At 38.3% G+C, this 16,257-nt stretch overlaps 1 protein-coding gene across 1 annotated transcript in view; it reads right to left on the minus strand.

Moving 5' to 3' along the window:
* LRP12 (LDL receptor related protein 12) overlaps positions 1 to 8,608 on the minus strand; it is a 31,628-nt gene extending 23,020 nt beyond the window's left edge. Inside the window, exon 1 of the mRNA XM_032222759.1 lies at positions 8,206 to 8,608. Within this exon, the coding sequence (XP_032078650.1) occupies positions 8,206 to 8,599 (394 nt within the window). The 5' untranslated portion in view covers positions 8,600 to 8,608. The remainder of the gene's footprint in view (positions 1 to 8,205) is intronic.
* Positions 8,609 to 16,257: the final 7,649 nt, after the last annotated feature.

Genomic DNA, 16,257 nt, shown 5'->3' on the forward strand with positions numbered 1-16,257 from the left:
CCTGAAATAATTCTTGGTTAAGCAAGGTCTGCCATGAATTATTCATAAAATGTATGCACAAAAATAATCACAGTAAAATTATTATGGAATAATTGTACAAAACTTTAATCCCACAAAGCTATATCTAATCCAGCTGTCTACAACTAACTCATACAGCTTGTTCAAGCTGACTGACTTTTCTGTTTCAATTTGAAACTCATTAAAACACATCTTACAACTTTACTTTAGCTTGTAGCCCCTGTTCATCTCTATATCTTTATAAGATTCTTATTTGGAGTTTAAATCGGGAGGTTCAGAGGGGAGGAGATGTAGAGGAATGTTACCCCATTCTTACAATAGCCACTAGGCTTAGTTAACAGCACCCTTAATAATTCTGTTATTATACAAAAATGTTTTATAAAACTTTGGATTTCATTGGACACCTATTTCATAATAAAAACCATATCATACTATTTTAAAAGTTCACTTCCCTTCAGTTTATTAAATAAGCAAAGAAATAGGGAATATTTTTGAATATCTCCTACAATTTCTCCAATTCATTTTTACTATCTCAATTTTAAGTTTAAACTTGTTAAAAATCCTACTCTTCTCTCAGCAATGTTTTTCATGCTTAAAAATCTGCACTTGTTAAATTCACTGCATATAATTATGTTTATTTTAAAATGATCACTAAGTATGTTAAATTTCTATCATAACATGCTATGTAATATTTGTATATACACTCTGTATATAATATTGATTCGGTATCTGTATTTAGGTATTAAAGGTAGAAAACATATTGGCATCTATGTGAGACAGACCCAGCTGAAGAATTCTGTATCCCAGAATATCCATTTCTTTTCCTTTCAGAAAACTCAGTGTAATTTATAAGAAAACATCTGAAAGTGTTAAATTTAGTCATGATTGAGTATGGTGTCATATCTTGCATTACAAGGATATTCTCTAAAATAAATCTTGGTTTTCTTTGCCCATTTCATTCATGTGAATATAAAAGATGACCATTAATTAATATTCTCTTCTACTGTTATAGTATTTAAATTTCTGAACTACAGTATTTTTTTCTTTTCCATACATGGACAAACATATTTCATTTCTAAAGTTTCAGACCTTAAACCTTTTGTAGTACATCCATTCAAGTAAACCATACATTAGATACCTTGGTACAATGAGGCACTACTTTTAAATAAATTATGTGTCCTTGAATAGTTATCTAACACTGTCTATCGGGACAAAGATGCATTTCAGTGAAACCTTTGTCCACACCTTGCCACACATGATTATCAAACTAAAATCATAGTACACCGGCCCTCAATCACGTCTCAATTTTCTCTTTCAAAAAGAACAGTAAGTCAAGTATGCACTACTATTATATTCTACTATAGCAGCTGCTTTTGTTAAGGAAGGAAGAACTGGAATATATCTTCTCTATTACAATGCAGAATGAAAATTACTATTATTAAATTTAACAACAAATTATCTAGTTTGTTATGCTCAGAGGTATTATATTTTTAAGTCTGAATTTTTTAAAAAAACAGATTCTGTCCACAGACAGTTTTTACATATTAACATGCAAACTATGTATATCAAAATAGAACGCTGATGAACACTTAAGAAAAAGTGGGAAATGTTTTCAGTTTAGAGTTGTATTTGTCCAAATTCTTAACACTAATTATAGCTAACAAAGAAAAACAGTTTTCTACAAGAAGGATAGCCTTCTTGATTATGCTAGTTTTAAATACTGGAAGTAGAGGCATTCCATGCCTAAAATTATACAAAGTTTTATATAGAAAGGTGTGTTGCCAAACAGTAAAGAGTTCTGCAAGCCATTTAAGATGTTTTATTTTTTCTTTTAAAGGGAGAAATTAGCAATAGCTTTATTACTAATCACTTGTAATAAATAACTCAAGGTAGGTTGGCAACTTATGTCTGCAAAACATTGGACTAAATAATCTCTGATGTATCATCTCATTTTATCACTCTGTCTCTTAGAGTTTGAAGAATTTGATTTATAATTAATGATTTCTAATATGTTTAGGTGTTTTGAAATTTTAAAAAAACATTGTTAAATTTCTTTGTTTCTTTCCTCAAAACTTTACCAATCAAGAACAACAAAGTAGATGTCAGTCAGAGCAGTTTTGACTCCATTTGTGGTGTAAAAAGTTGTACTTTTAACTAGATAATATAGTCCTTGACTTACAACAGATCATTGAGTGACTGAAGTTACAACAGCACTGAAAAAAGTGACATGATCATTTTTCACACATATGACATACTTGTAGAAGTCCCATGGTCACATGATTTACATTTGAAGTTTGACCACTGACTCACATTTGAGTCCTGCGCAATGTCCTGATCATCTTTTGCAATCTTCTGACAAGCAAACTCAATGGGGAAGCCAGAGTCACTTAACAACCGTGTTACTAATTTAACACAGTGCAATGATTCACTTAACAAATGTGTCAAGAAAGATCATAAAAACTTCACTTAACAAATTTCTCACTTAGCAGCATAAATTTTGGGCTCCATTGTGGTCATATGTTGCAGACTACCTGTGGTTAAGCTTTATCAAAATGCTATAATGTTATTCCTGATTTCTATCTTTCATCCATGCAGAATAAAATATTCAATAGCAAAATTGTTATTTAAAACAATTATATTTTCTTGGTGTTTCTTCCTGCCTTTAGGTGAACATCTGTGTAAAAGGTTACAAACTCTAATCACGTTCATTATAGGAAACTGTAATAACATATTTTCACCAATATTTGCATTTATAAGGACTTTGTTGGCTATAAGAGCCGAGGTGGCGCAGTGGTTAAATGCAGCACTGCAGGCTACTGCTAGATCAGCAGTTCAGCGGTTCAAATCTCACCGGCTCAGGGTTGACTCAGCCTTCCATCCTTCCGAGGTGGGTAAAATGAGGACCCAGATTGTTGGGGGCAATATGCTGACTCTTTGTAAACCGCTTAGAGAGGGCTGAAAGCCCTATGAAGCGGTATATAAGTCTACTGCTATTGCTATTGCTATTTCACTCACTAAGTCTCTCCTCCCACTCCAAGTTACACATCCTGCACATCCCTAGTAGCTTTGCAAGGTTGGAGCATATCTTTCTTAGTTCAAGAGTTATAAATGGCTATTGTCAGGCATGGAAGCCATCTTTTGCATTGGGCTTCAAGCTGCCACGTTTAATGCTGTTGGAATATGGGAGGGAGGATTATATGGAGTATGGGAGATATATAGTCTAAATAACATTCCTTTCTCAGAGAGTCAAGGACATCTTGCCCTGCACCTGGAGTGGTGTGACTGGGAGGCATCTCCAGTTGGGACCGAGTCTGATTGGACCATGTGAGGATATGTGGGTGCCGGACAGGGACTTGAACTTTAAATTGGATGGGAAAACCTGGAAGCTTTCAGATTCGGGTTTTCCCAGATGTGCCAATATGACATCTCTAATAAAATGGAACTGTGAGGAAATTCAAGCCTCGGAGTCTTCTTTTATTAGGGGTGTTACTTGGAACCCTGACAGCTATATCTCCAAGAGAGCAATACATTAGGAATATGCGAGCGATCTTGAAATGGTGTCTTCATTTGAAATTTTGCTTAGCTGGGGCTACAAGGATGAAGAACCATTTGTAGAGTGAACAGGAAGAGGGTTTAAATGAGGAAGAGACAGAAGCATAAAACAGGAAGACACTGAGTGAGGTAAGTTAAGAAACAGGTAGTAGAGAAAAAAAAATAGAACTCCAAAATAGGAAAAATACTGCTGCTCTTATTTTTCCAGGCTTTAAGAGAAAAACATGACAATTTTATCTTCCTTTTTCTCCAGAGAAATCAGAGTATATAAATGTGTGTTCATATTTACATGGTTATATCAGAGGATGTTTTTGTGTGCATGTGCTCATTTGCGCCCTGGCAGACATACACCAAAGGCCCGAGAGATTATTGATGTATAGTATACCTATGTCCCCAAAGTTGCTTACTACTTTTGTGAGTAATTAGAAAAAATGGCTATTTGTGAACAGCAAGAAGTTTTATATCTTGATCTTCTGTTTATGACAGGCAACCATACAGGCTTTAACATAAATGTGATCTAAAATAGAAAGCCTTGAAAGAAATAACCTTTCGTGCAGTTTTACTGAGGTTTCTGAGGATAATTTCATGTTAACTGTTTTTTATAGCTAGGCTCATAGTCAGGTTTTCATGGCCAAAAAGAACTGATAAAGCATGACAGGCTCACAGTTCATTATTTGAAAGAGGTACGGTGCATATTAAGTATTGTGAAATAGAGGAGGACAAAGAACATTAAAGAAAAGGAGCACTGGGTCCATACAGCTATGCCTGAAGTGTGCCATCATGCTGTTCCATTGTTTAGCATCAAGAACACCAGCACTGAAAGCGGTAAGGCAAGACAACATTGAAAAGGCATTTAATGCAATCTCTGCCACATTGCACGACATAATTAGAATTGCCATGGAGCAAAAGCAGCTGTTGAGCTTTTCTTCAGCCTACCCATCCACCTTCTGCATAATGTTTGACAAGTGGCATATGTCATTTACAATGCTAGTGACTAAAATGTTTGAAAAGTGTGACTCAGAATTAGCTTTAATCATTGTTAGGATGCCTAATACATTAAATATATTGGAATTATTACTGCAAAAGCAATACAGGTTTATAAATTTAAGTAGGACGGTATCTTACTTCTTTATCTTAAGGGTTTACAGCAAACCTTTTAATAGAAACATAGAATGTAATCTTCAAGCGAAGATTTACATTAGTAGATATTTATCAAAGAAGACTATAGTTAAACTTATTTAAAGGATAGGGTGTTATTTACTCACAAATATGTTAAATTGGTGAGACCACCACCAGGGCAATTTATGTTGCCTGGGTAATGTTGCCACCATCCATCATTTTAGGACATTTAACTGGTTGTGAAATTCACCATGTTGAACTCCATAAACAAGCTTTCATTGTATTAAGGAATGTTTGGATCAATAAAATGAGAAAGCAGCCTAGATAGTAAGATTTTGAAAGAAAGAGTGGCTTGGTGCACACTAGATGCATTTAGTAGTATAAAATTAGGAAACCTTGGATATTTTTATCTACAGTCCAGATAATAAGTTCTGGGTAAGATCGTGTGAAACAATAAATACATGTTGATGTGTCATTACTCATTCTGTTAGCTTATTCACAGTTAAAATAAAACTCAGCTCAACAGCTATGCCATCATATACTGCTTATATTTAATGCTGCAGAGAACCTAAAACTTTTCATTACCTACCTCCAGAAAGACAATAGTTGATAACCTACATATTGATGATCTCTAGATTAAGATTTTGGTCTTTGTACCTGGTCAACATTGGTAAATATTCTGGGCTAAAGTTACTTCCTTAACTTTTCTAATTTTCTAGCATCTATTTTGTCCCATGCAATTATCCCCACTTTATGTACATGTTCTTTTGGTTCTTGATTTTAAGAGTTGGTATTATTAGTAGACTACAATGTTTCTCTACCCAAATATTACTCCTACAATCCCCCCCCCCCCAATTCTAATTGTATGATTTATGGTTCACCCACTATTTGAACCACATAGCACAGCTGTTAGATTTCTTTTGATCTGCCAATCACATTACTTATTTTGTGGAGAATATATGTACCCTGCAGGGGGGGGGAATCATTTGCCAAAATATCAAGGTTGGGTTTAACAGTAAGAATGCTTTCAATTTTTTTTTTGATAAATAGAAACAAAGAGGTTAAGAGTTACTTACAGACTTGCCCTTTAGAGAGCTTACTATAAACACAAGCATTTTCTGAGAAGAAGTAATTACTTTTAAGCCAATTTAGACATGTAAATACATAAGATCTTTTGCAAATGTGTAAACAAGAGGCCTACTATTTCCACTTCCCCAGACTCTGGCAATCCTAAAAGCAGAGGGCAACTACATACAATAATCCTTTACTTTTAATCATTTGGTAAACTACAGTAATAGAAATATTACGTAGTGCATAAAAATGTTTTAAAGGCAGCCAAGAACTTCATATTGATGAGTAAAAGCACAGAAAAAGTTTGTTCTCTCTCTAATTTGAAAGCAGAAATATTGGAAATTAAGAACACTAAAATATTAATAGTCATTCTTCTTTGAGAACAAAATAAATGCCTTCTAAAACAGATTTTTTCAAAGCACTTCAAAGGATGGTTTATGTGTAATCTATAGCATTAAAATAAAGGTAAGCATAATGAATATTATAGTTCAATATATCAATGTTTTTAGCTGTTAGTGAGACAGCAAAAACAATTTTCAACTAATCAAAGACCATTAGTTTTATATTTAGCATATACTTAAATTCTAGTAAGCAGCAGTCTTACTCAACATTCTAGGGCAGATTTCCCCAATTTATTGCCTAGCAATTAATAGGATTGAATTCAATGCATCTGGTTTGCACCATGTTGAGGAAGCTGATTTTTTGTATTTGGCAGCAATCCACCAATTAAGTGTATTGGTCTATGGCTTATGGCTTCAAGAAAGTGATAGACAAAATTGAATCTACGTATCACATTAATTCATAATGTGATAAACTTGACTTAATACAATAAGTGAACTTCTATTTCAACAGAACATGTTTAAAGCTAACCATGGCTTACTGTGATTCATGGACTCAGGGGGAAATAATTATCTATTAATTTCCAGTTTCTATTCCATGTCTTGCACTCAAGGTTGTTTGTCTTATCAACTTGATGTAATTAAGTTGCAAAATAAAAGAAAATATCTCAGGATTTAGATTACATTCCCTGAAAGGATACAGATTTTACAGTGGGAAACTAACATGTTAACTGTTATATCAACCAATTAATATACAGTTCTATTATGTAAAGGCACAAATCCCACTCTGGAAACCCGAGATTTAAATGATGTGTTATTATTCATAAAGAGAAACCAACAGGATGCCCCAAAACTCAGATAAGAGTAGTCTCTATATTCAGTTACATAATATTTTACATCAGATCTTAGGATGAATGCAGTCTTGACAAGAAAGGCCATGCTTTGAAACATATTTCCTTTGACTTCTTAATAACAGAAATCAATCCCTCATCTCAAGGTTCAAGCCATACCTGCTGTTTACCCGTTACAATCTATTAGACTGTAGTGTTTCTTAAAAACTGCAATTCAACGTTTAGCCAAGTTGTGTGAACAGCTTCTTCCCTTGAGACCACCCTCACAAATATAGTATCAACTTTCTTCCCAAGTGCAGTGCTGAAAATGTTGCTCTAAAACTCTTAGCAGAAAGCAGCTTCCTGTTGCAGAACCTGTAAAACACACCAAGTCTATTCCTGCCAAATACCAATCACCTATTTCAGAACCAAGTTAAATGCAGAATAGGGGAAATTTTAAGAGATCATTTATAAGCCTCCAGGGCAAATTCTAAAAACTAAAAACAGCTACCCTATTTAAGGATGCCAATATATATATGATTTGACATTTAGCATGTCCCCCCCCCACACCCGCAGAATATTTTTTTTTAAAAAATCAGATGAAAATTCGGCCATTCAGGGAAGGAATTATATAAAATGAACTTAAAATAGGCTGCAAAGGCTGGTGCTCTAGATAGACTTCTAGATTTAACTTCCATTGAACTTCACTGGCACTAAAGAGACGGTTTCCCGGTACTGCAATGTAATTGCTGACAGGAATGGGATGAAGGTGCTTGAGGTTCAGGAAAATCAGTCCTAAAAACAGAGGTCTTGAGAGGGGGGGTATAGCACCAAGATACCCCCCCCTTGAAGTTTCAGGGGTCCTCCCATTGCCTCAGCACTAACAATGGACGGCTGGCATCTCTTGACAGCCAAATCCCCCATTTCAAAAGGGGGCAAGAAGGGCAACCTTCCAGGCCCTGCTTTAAACCCCAGAAGGCTTTTTGACTCATTCACAGCGAAAAACATCCTTCCTGGTAAAGTCGGGGACGGCCCGAGAGACTCCGGTGCCGGCAATGAGGGGTGGGTGGGTGAGAGACGGGCAACGAAAGGCAGGGCCGCCCGCCGCCGTCCCAGACTTCCTCGGAAACAAAAGCCGGGCCAGGAAGTCTCGTCCCGCCGGCTTGCTGGGGGAAGGGGGTGGGGAGGGGAAGGAGGGAGGGTCGGCGAAAGAGAAGAGCGGCGTTTCGTCCAGCAACAGCCCGGCTTCCCGGGCGGACACAAAGGACATCACCTACCGCAACAGGAGGCGACGAGGAGCAGGAGCTGCGCTGACCTCCAAGCAAGGGACCCTTCCGCGCCCCAGCAAGAGGCCATAACACCGCCGCGCGGGGGAGGGAGGGGGGAGGAGGGAGGAGGAGACCAGCCGGAGTTGCGTCGCGAGCCCCGCAGCGGGAGGGCCTCGCCGTCGCCTGGCCGGGGAAGAGCCCCCCCCTCCCGCCGCTGCTGCTCCGCGCGCGCGCCCCGCCCTCCTCCCCCTCCCCCCTTCTCCCCCTCAGCCTCCGGGAGCCATGAGCCGCCCGCCGTTGCCTTTACTGCTGCTCCCCCCCTCCTCCGCCGGCTTCTTCTTTCTCGCCTGTCTCCGGAGCGCTCGACGGGGACGGGAGGGGCTCCGCCGGCGCAGCTGCGCATGACAAAAGCCGAGCAGCTGCCTCCCGAGAAGGCTGGCCGGGGCGGGGAAACCCCAGCTTTTCTCCCCCGGGAAAAGGAGGAGGAGCAGAGGCAGAAGGCTTCGGCCGGCGAGCGGGGGCGCGTGTCTGGATGTCTGGGCTCTCAGTTCTGCCGCCTCGCGGGGGGGTGGGTGTGGGTGGTGGTGGCAACCGAGGTGCCAGCCTTAGACCTTCCACCCGGAGCTGCGTCGCGGAGGGCAGGCGTGCTATGCTGTTCCCGCGCTTCTGACCTCGGGCGATGCTCTTGGGAAGGGTGGTGGTTGTTAGTGTCGAAGTCGTGTCCGACCCACCGCGACCCCATGGACAACACATCTTTAACCTTAAACTGTGGACCTCACACGTTCCCAAAGAGGCACCAGCGTGCCTACCGTCCCTGTCCTACTGTCCCCATTGATAAGTACTCATTTCACGTGTTCATGGACCATGTTATACTTATATCCATCTATTTATATACCAATCTCATGTGATAATGTCCATGTCTGTACTAATACCTGTTACGTTGTACCATGTTCCTCTAGGCCAGTGGTTCTCAACCTTTCCAATGCCGATCCTTTAATACAGTTCTTCATGTGGTGAATTTTGCTCCATTTTACGACACAGTTAAGCGAATCAGTGTTAAGTGAATCACTTCAGTTGTTAAGTTGATGACCTGATTGTTAAGTGAATGTGGCTTCTCCATTGATTTTGCTTGTGAAAAGGTTGCAAAAGTCTTTTTAAGAGGCAACTTTTTGGGTTTTCTTTGAAGACATTTTGCTTCTCATCAAGTAAGTAAGTAAGTAAGTAAGTAAGTAAGTAAGTAAGTAAGTAAGTAAGTAAGTAAGTAAATAAATAAATAAATAAATAAATAAATAAATAAATAAATAAAATCTTTACCGTTAACTTCCCTGTCTGAATTGGTCATTTCTGTGTAAAGCATTCTTTGGGGAACAGAATACTTATGGATACGTTATGCAGGTCAAACATCTTGTGTTGGAATTTTGCTTATTGTGACTACCTGTCAGTTGCCACACTCCCCACTTAACCTACTTTGTATAGCAACGCTGATTCAGGGTTGCTGTATGTGCCTGACTTTCACTATGCAATATTATGGGAACCCAGTAAATAACAAATTTTGCTTTTTCTTTTTTAAACAAACACTTTGAATCACTTAATCAAAGAGAAGTCCTATTGATATCCAGAGCTTAGCTGATAAGGAACCACCAAATCACTGCAAGGCGATTTCATCCAAGATTTTAAAAAAATAAGTTTTAGATATTGCCAATTAAATCTGACCTTTAATATAGATTTTACTATATTATTATTAGTTAAACTTGTTTGTTGCCTGACTCACAACTATATATGGCTTACAACAATTAAATCACAATAAAATTAACCATAAAACATAAAAGTAAAAAGATGCCAAAAGTGATGAAGTGAAGAATCAAATTCCTACTCCCTCACCAAAAGCCTATAAACAAATACACGAATCAGATGTGCAGGGAAGTTGTGCAGGGAGCAATGTGATCAGCTTTTAAGTTAACATTTGTTTCTTAGTTTGGATGACCAGCATGTCCATTAAGATTAATTATTAGTGAAGGGGGGATAGTAGTGGTGGTGAGAAGGTTAATCCTTATCTAGATTTCTCACCTCATGAGGTCAATTCTATGTAACTGGGAAGAATCCTTTGTTTCAAGCGGTTTCTGCTACCTCAGGCCTATATGTTGATTCAAATGCTTCAAAAACTATTAGTACCTTTTCCGTTAATTTAGAGAAGGCTATCTTTTCTTTTAAGCCGCCTACATCCGGGAAAGAAATGTTTATGTGATAAGGAAAATAAATATAAGTGTTATGGCCCTGCAGTATTTTGTAAATTGCCTCTCTCATTCCTATGGTCACAGAATTTAACAGTAAGGCTTTTTTCCCTCTTGACAGTTTCTTTACAATAACATAAACATGTACTGGGCGTTTAGAAGGCCTTTAGGGCCTCCATGTCAGCCTACAAGAAATAGGACACAAGAGGTCTCAAACAGCCTTGAGGAAACCTTGAGGTTATAGCTTTCACAATATTTATTATATCTTGTCTGCATTAGAAATACAGTACTTTGCTGAAGGATATTTCTCCTACCACCACTATAGAATTCAATTGGTCTCATATACCACTGAGTGCTAGATCTTTGCCCTAGATTTTTCAGGCAAAGATTTATGTTGATAAAAAGGAGTTTTTAGTTAATTATATAAGGTACACAGCTAGTTCTCAAAATAGAATCAAATTATAAAGTCATGCTTAATCTCCATGCAATATTTTAAAGTTAAATAGGAATACATTGATATGTGTTATATAGTTTACTGATTGATTAGCCTTATGACCATATTAAAAAAAAACAAAGGTAAAATGCAAGATCTATTTCCAAGATAAAATAGGTTTTAAAAAATGCAGTAATAAAATACATATATGCTAAACACAAAGAATCAACATTCAGATAAATACATTGCCTTTACATGATACCCTGATCTATTCAATAGAATGGATTTTCACCTTATCTATAAACTTAGCAGTTCTATATATTATAGCCCAGGATGAAACAGAACAATCTGCAATTCATATCCCAAATGTACAGATCTGCCATGCTGATCTGCACATCTACATTGGGGAAACAAAACAACCACTTCACAATTCCACCAAACAATATAGGAGAACAAACCCATCAGGACAAGATTCAGCAACCCATTGCATCTGAAAGAGAAAAATCACTTTTTTTGAAGACAGCAAAGCCCCGATCTGGACAGAGAAGACCACTGGTTTGAAAGAGGAGTCTAAGAAGCCTTTTATGTTAAAGTTGAACAGCCCTCAACAGAGAGAGAAGAATATGACATCACCTATCTCCTGTCTACAACACAGTCCTTTCAGCAGTCCCAAGAAGGTTCCACACCAAATATGGTTTTCAGCCAGTTCTGACAGGTTCTGCAGAACCGGTAGCGGAAATTTTGAGAGTGGAGAGGGAATAGGGATTTTGCCGATTCTGCCATGCCCACAAAGCCACGCCCACAGAACAGGTAGTAATTTTTTTTAATCCCACCAGTGTTCCACACCCATCTACACTCTGATTCAGATGATCCTGAGCATACAGATAAATTCCCAAGTGGCCACAACAACTTAACAACCAACCTAAAGACCAGATGACCCCAAAGAATATAAATTCTTCCATTCCTCACCATTCAGTCAGAACTAAAGAAGTTTCTTGGATGAGAAGTTAAATGTTTTTAAAAGAAAAAAAGATAGAAAGTCAATTGCTTTTTAAAAAGCACCTTTGGGACAACCATGACCAGGATGATTGAGAATCTCCATAAACATTTTTAAATATGTATTGTTAGAAATCTGCACAACTATTGTATGAATTTAAGAAAAGCCATGGCTCCCTCAAGGAACCTCAAAACATATAGTGAGGATTCCCATGTTGGACCTGAAGCATCTTTGCCTTGTTCATATCCAAATACTGGCTTAGCTGATTTGTACTGAATTTTTTTGGTCTGTGGCTGCCTGGGATGGAAACAGCAATGATGGCTAGTGGTAGGTTTTTCTTTGTAGTTTTTAGAACCAAGAACAAGATAGGGGAAAGATCAATCTACTACCCTGGATTTTATCCAATGACTGGGAAGTGAGTTATCTGTTTCTGTACAAAAGACTGCCAACAGGAGATCATAACTCTTACGAATTTCTATTTCTAAAAATAAAATAGTGTAAGAAAAAGTTCCTATGAAGAACGTTTATTTATAGTAAAAAAATTTCTTTAAAAAAAATAAGTGATAGGCTTTTATTTACACGTATGTGACTAATTTAATCTGACAGAAAGCACACACAAAAAAACCCCCCAAATGAAAAGGAGTTTAATAATGGAGAATAGTTAGAGAAGCAATCGAGCCGAACGAAGTACAATCCTCAATAGAAATGCTAAGAACAGCAAAGGAAGGTGATTGCTGAACCAGCACAGTTCAGAAGAGTTTTTGCTTCTGATATCGATTAAATGCCTGCCAAGAGGCAATAAATGAAGTTATTTAGAATAAAGTTAAAGACAGGGAAATATATTCCTAAAAATTCTTAGCAGGTCGAAGAAACATGTTAGCCATTACAGGTAGTGCTTAACTTATGACCACAATTTTGCACAAAGGTTCTGTGAGAAATTTATTAAGTGAGTTTTGCTCCATTTTATGACTTTTCTTGCCACATTTGTTGTTAATCACTGCAATTGTTAAATTAGTAACACGGTGGTTAAGTGAATTTGGTTTTCCCATTGACTTTGCTTGTCAGGAGGTTGCTGAAGGTGATCACATGACCCTGGGACGTTGCAACCCCCACAAATGTGAGTCAGTTGTCAAACTTCCAAATGTAAATGATATGACCATGGGGATGCTGCAATGGTCGTATGGGTGAAAAAATTGTCATAAGTCACTTTTTTCAGTGCCTTTGTAACTTTGAACGGTCATTAAATAAACAGTTGTAAGTCAAGGACTACCTGTACTAAAGATAGGTTAACAGTTAAAATTATCTTTGACAACTTTAGGTTGTTAAGTGGGAACAAAAGGTCTAAGTATCATTTAGAGATCTTATAAGTGTCTGCATATTCTAAATATGGGTCTCATTTTACGGTATGAATTAATATGTTGTTGTTAGTTGCGAAGTCGTGTCCGACCCATCGCAACCCCATGGACAACGTTCATCCAGGCCTCCCTGTCCTCTACCATCCTCTGGAGTCCATTTAAGCTGACACCTATTGCTTCAGTTACTTCATCCATCCACCCCATTCTCTGTCGTCCCCTTCTTCTTTTGCCCTCAATCTTTCCCAGCATTGAGGCTCTTCTTCAGTGAGTCCTTCCTTCTCATTAGGTAGCCAAAGTATTTGAGTTTCATCTTCAGGATCTAGCCTTCTAAAGGGCAGTCAGGGTTGATCTCTTCTAGGACTGACAAGTCTCCACTTCTCTCCTCCATTCCATTCCATTATAATTCTGATTAAAATATTACAAATTAAGGGCTAGAATTCATGATTCATTCTGTGTATACAATGTAGATGTAGAAATGAAAAAACAGTCATGGAGATAGATTGCGGATTGTATCACAGAAACTTTCTTAGTGGAAGATTCCCTAGTCCCATACAGATCCAAAGGTGTGACCTGACAAAAGCGCGCACGACAAAAGCGCGCTGACAAAACCGCATAGCTAAAACCACGACATCATCAACGCGGCGACAACAGCGCGGTGACAGAAGGGCGCTTTACAACAGCGCATTGACAGAAAGCCGATTTAAGTTAAGGTAAGGCTTAGGCTTAGGGTTAGGTTTAGGGTTAGGTTTAGGGTTAGGGTTAGGTTTAGGTTTAGGTTTAGGCTTAGGCTTAGGCTTAGGTTTAGGGTTAGGGTTAGGTTTAGGGTTAGGTTTAGGGCTAGGTTTAGGGTTAGCGTTACGTTTAGAGTTAGGTTTAGGGTTAGGTTTAGGTTTACAGCGTGCTTCTGTTGCCGAACGCTGTTGTCAGTGCGATTCAGCGCTCATTCGTTGGAGCACTTTAGAACACGCGGTTTTGTCACCGCAGTTTAGTCGGGCGTGGTTTTGTAGTTCGCCATTTTGTCGGTGAACCATCCAAGGGGGATTGCTAGGGATTCTGCAGGAAGTCAACAAATAAATACAACCAAATTATTGTTTTTGGATCTTTGTGCAGTACACATTGCTAACACAATAGTGAAAAATTTTATGCACCACAACTACCTGCCACTTGGCTGTTGTAAATATTGTAAAACACAGATAACACAGATTGTGTGAGTTAGAAGACTTGCATCATGATGTTTTGGTGTGTGTGTGTGTGTTTTTTTGTGTGTGTGTGTGTGTGTGTGTGTGTGTTGCAATTTTTATGTAGGTTGTCCCTGAGACCTGAAAATTATTTCAAGGATTCCTCATGTTGATAAAGACTGCATCTAACTCCTGGATATGTAAACCATCAAGAGGTCTATCAATGGATCCCATTCTATTTTCTAGGGTCTTCTAGGTGTTACTGAAATCAAGGGAAATTAGTGTTAAAGAAGGATTGTTCTATTTGACGGTGATGAAGTAAAAGAAAAATAAAATCATGTGACGGGCAGAGCATAAGCAAATAATATTTTGTGTTTTATTTCCTATTTTACTTGGACTCTGTCCCTGTGCAAACCACGCAATAGCATCTTTTTGAAATTCATGGCCATTTGGTGCTAAATGAACAGTATTATAGATGTTTTTGATGATGATATAATCATTTCATGTTCCATTTTCTTGGAAAGCTATTTCTGAATTTTCATTATACATATAGACAATTCAAAGAAGAGGGAGGAATATATTGCTAAGAAGCTCTGGAGCATGTACTCACTCTGTGTATATGCTTTCTTGCTTTGAGTTCTGTATAGTTATTTTTAAACATCACTTTTGTTAGTCTGGTGAGAGCATGGGAGGACAGGAATTGAAGCATGCAATTTTCATTAGTAATGTGCAAAATATGAAATGCGGCCTCCGTATTATTTAAGCTATAATAAATGTGATGACAGTTATAGACTTTGTATAATAGAAATCAGGATAAATTCATCTAATTTAAATTTAATGGGAGTCTCCTTAATTTTGTATTTTCAAACCAATTCATAAGCAAGCTACACAGTTCTTTATATATTTTTTTCAATGCAGTTCACTCAAAATTAGAAAGGATCATGTTAGGGAGAAATGTATATAAACGTATTCAAATTCATGCAGTTTCTCAGCAGCAGGCCTTCTGGAGAAGCGAACAAAAAGAACAGGGCTTTGGTGGCAGAATTAAATAGGAAGAAGAGTCAAGAAGCCCAAATGAATGACTAGGGAATTGTGTTCTGAACAAACTGAGCTCAGTTGTGTGGGAAGAAAAGGTTATATTTTGAAGAGCTCTGTTTGCAGTGGGTGGGTGGCCTGAGAGTTGGCAATTACGATTGTCTTCAGTAGAAGAAAAAGATGCATTGTTGAAGAGGGGAAAGAATAGAGAAGATGGAACTATACTGTGCAAGAAGACAATAAAGTTGGGCCTATATACTGTGCAGGAAGACAATAAAGTTAGTGACTCACTACTATGAGGAACTTCAACAAATTGTACCAACCGGAATCACTGACTTGTGATATGTATTTACTAGATATGGACAGAGGTGGGCTTCAAAATTTTTAGCAAGGGGTTCTCTGTCAGTTGCTAGGTGGGTGTGGCCTAGTTGGCCTCCTGCACCAATGCGGGATGTGTGTGTGTTTTTCCTTCCCAGGCTTCGGAGGCTTTCCTTGAGCCTTCCCTAGACTCTGGAGGCCCTCCTGAACTTCCAGTAGACACGTTTTTCGCTCTCCCTGAGCCTCTGTGCGTTCATCCAAAATGGGCTGCATGGGGACTCCTGGGAGGGGCAGGGCAGAGTGGGTGGGGGCAGCCAGGAGTGAGATTTGGGGGTTCTCAGAACTGCACAGAATTTTAGCTAGAGGTTCTCCCGAACCCCTGCGAACCCCCAGCAGCCCAGGGGGTATCAGGGAAGTCGCAAAAGAACACCCAAGTTTTATTAAGTCTACTGATAATTGTTCTTTCCAAGTGGGGACAACTAGTACTGGAGAAGCAATTACAAGTTGTCCTTGA

This window comes from Thamnophis elegans, chromosome 8, assembly GCF_009769535.1.
Source record: "Thamnophis elegans isolate rThaEle1 chromosome 8, rThaEle1.pri, whole genome shotgun sequence".
Lineage (NCBI taxonomy): Eukaryota > Metazoa > Chordata > Lepidosauria > Squamata > Colubridae > Thamnophis > Thamnophis elegans.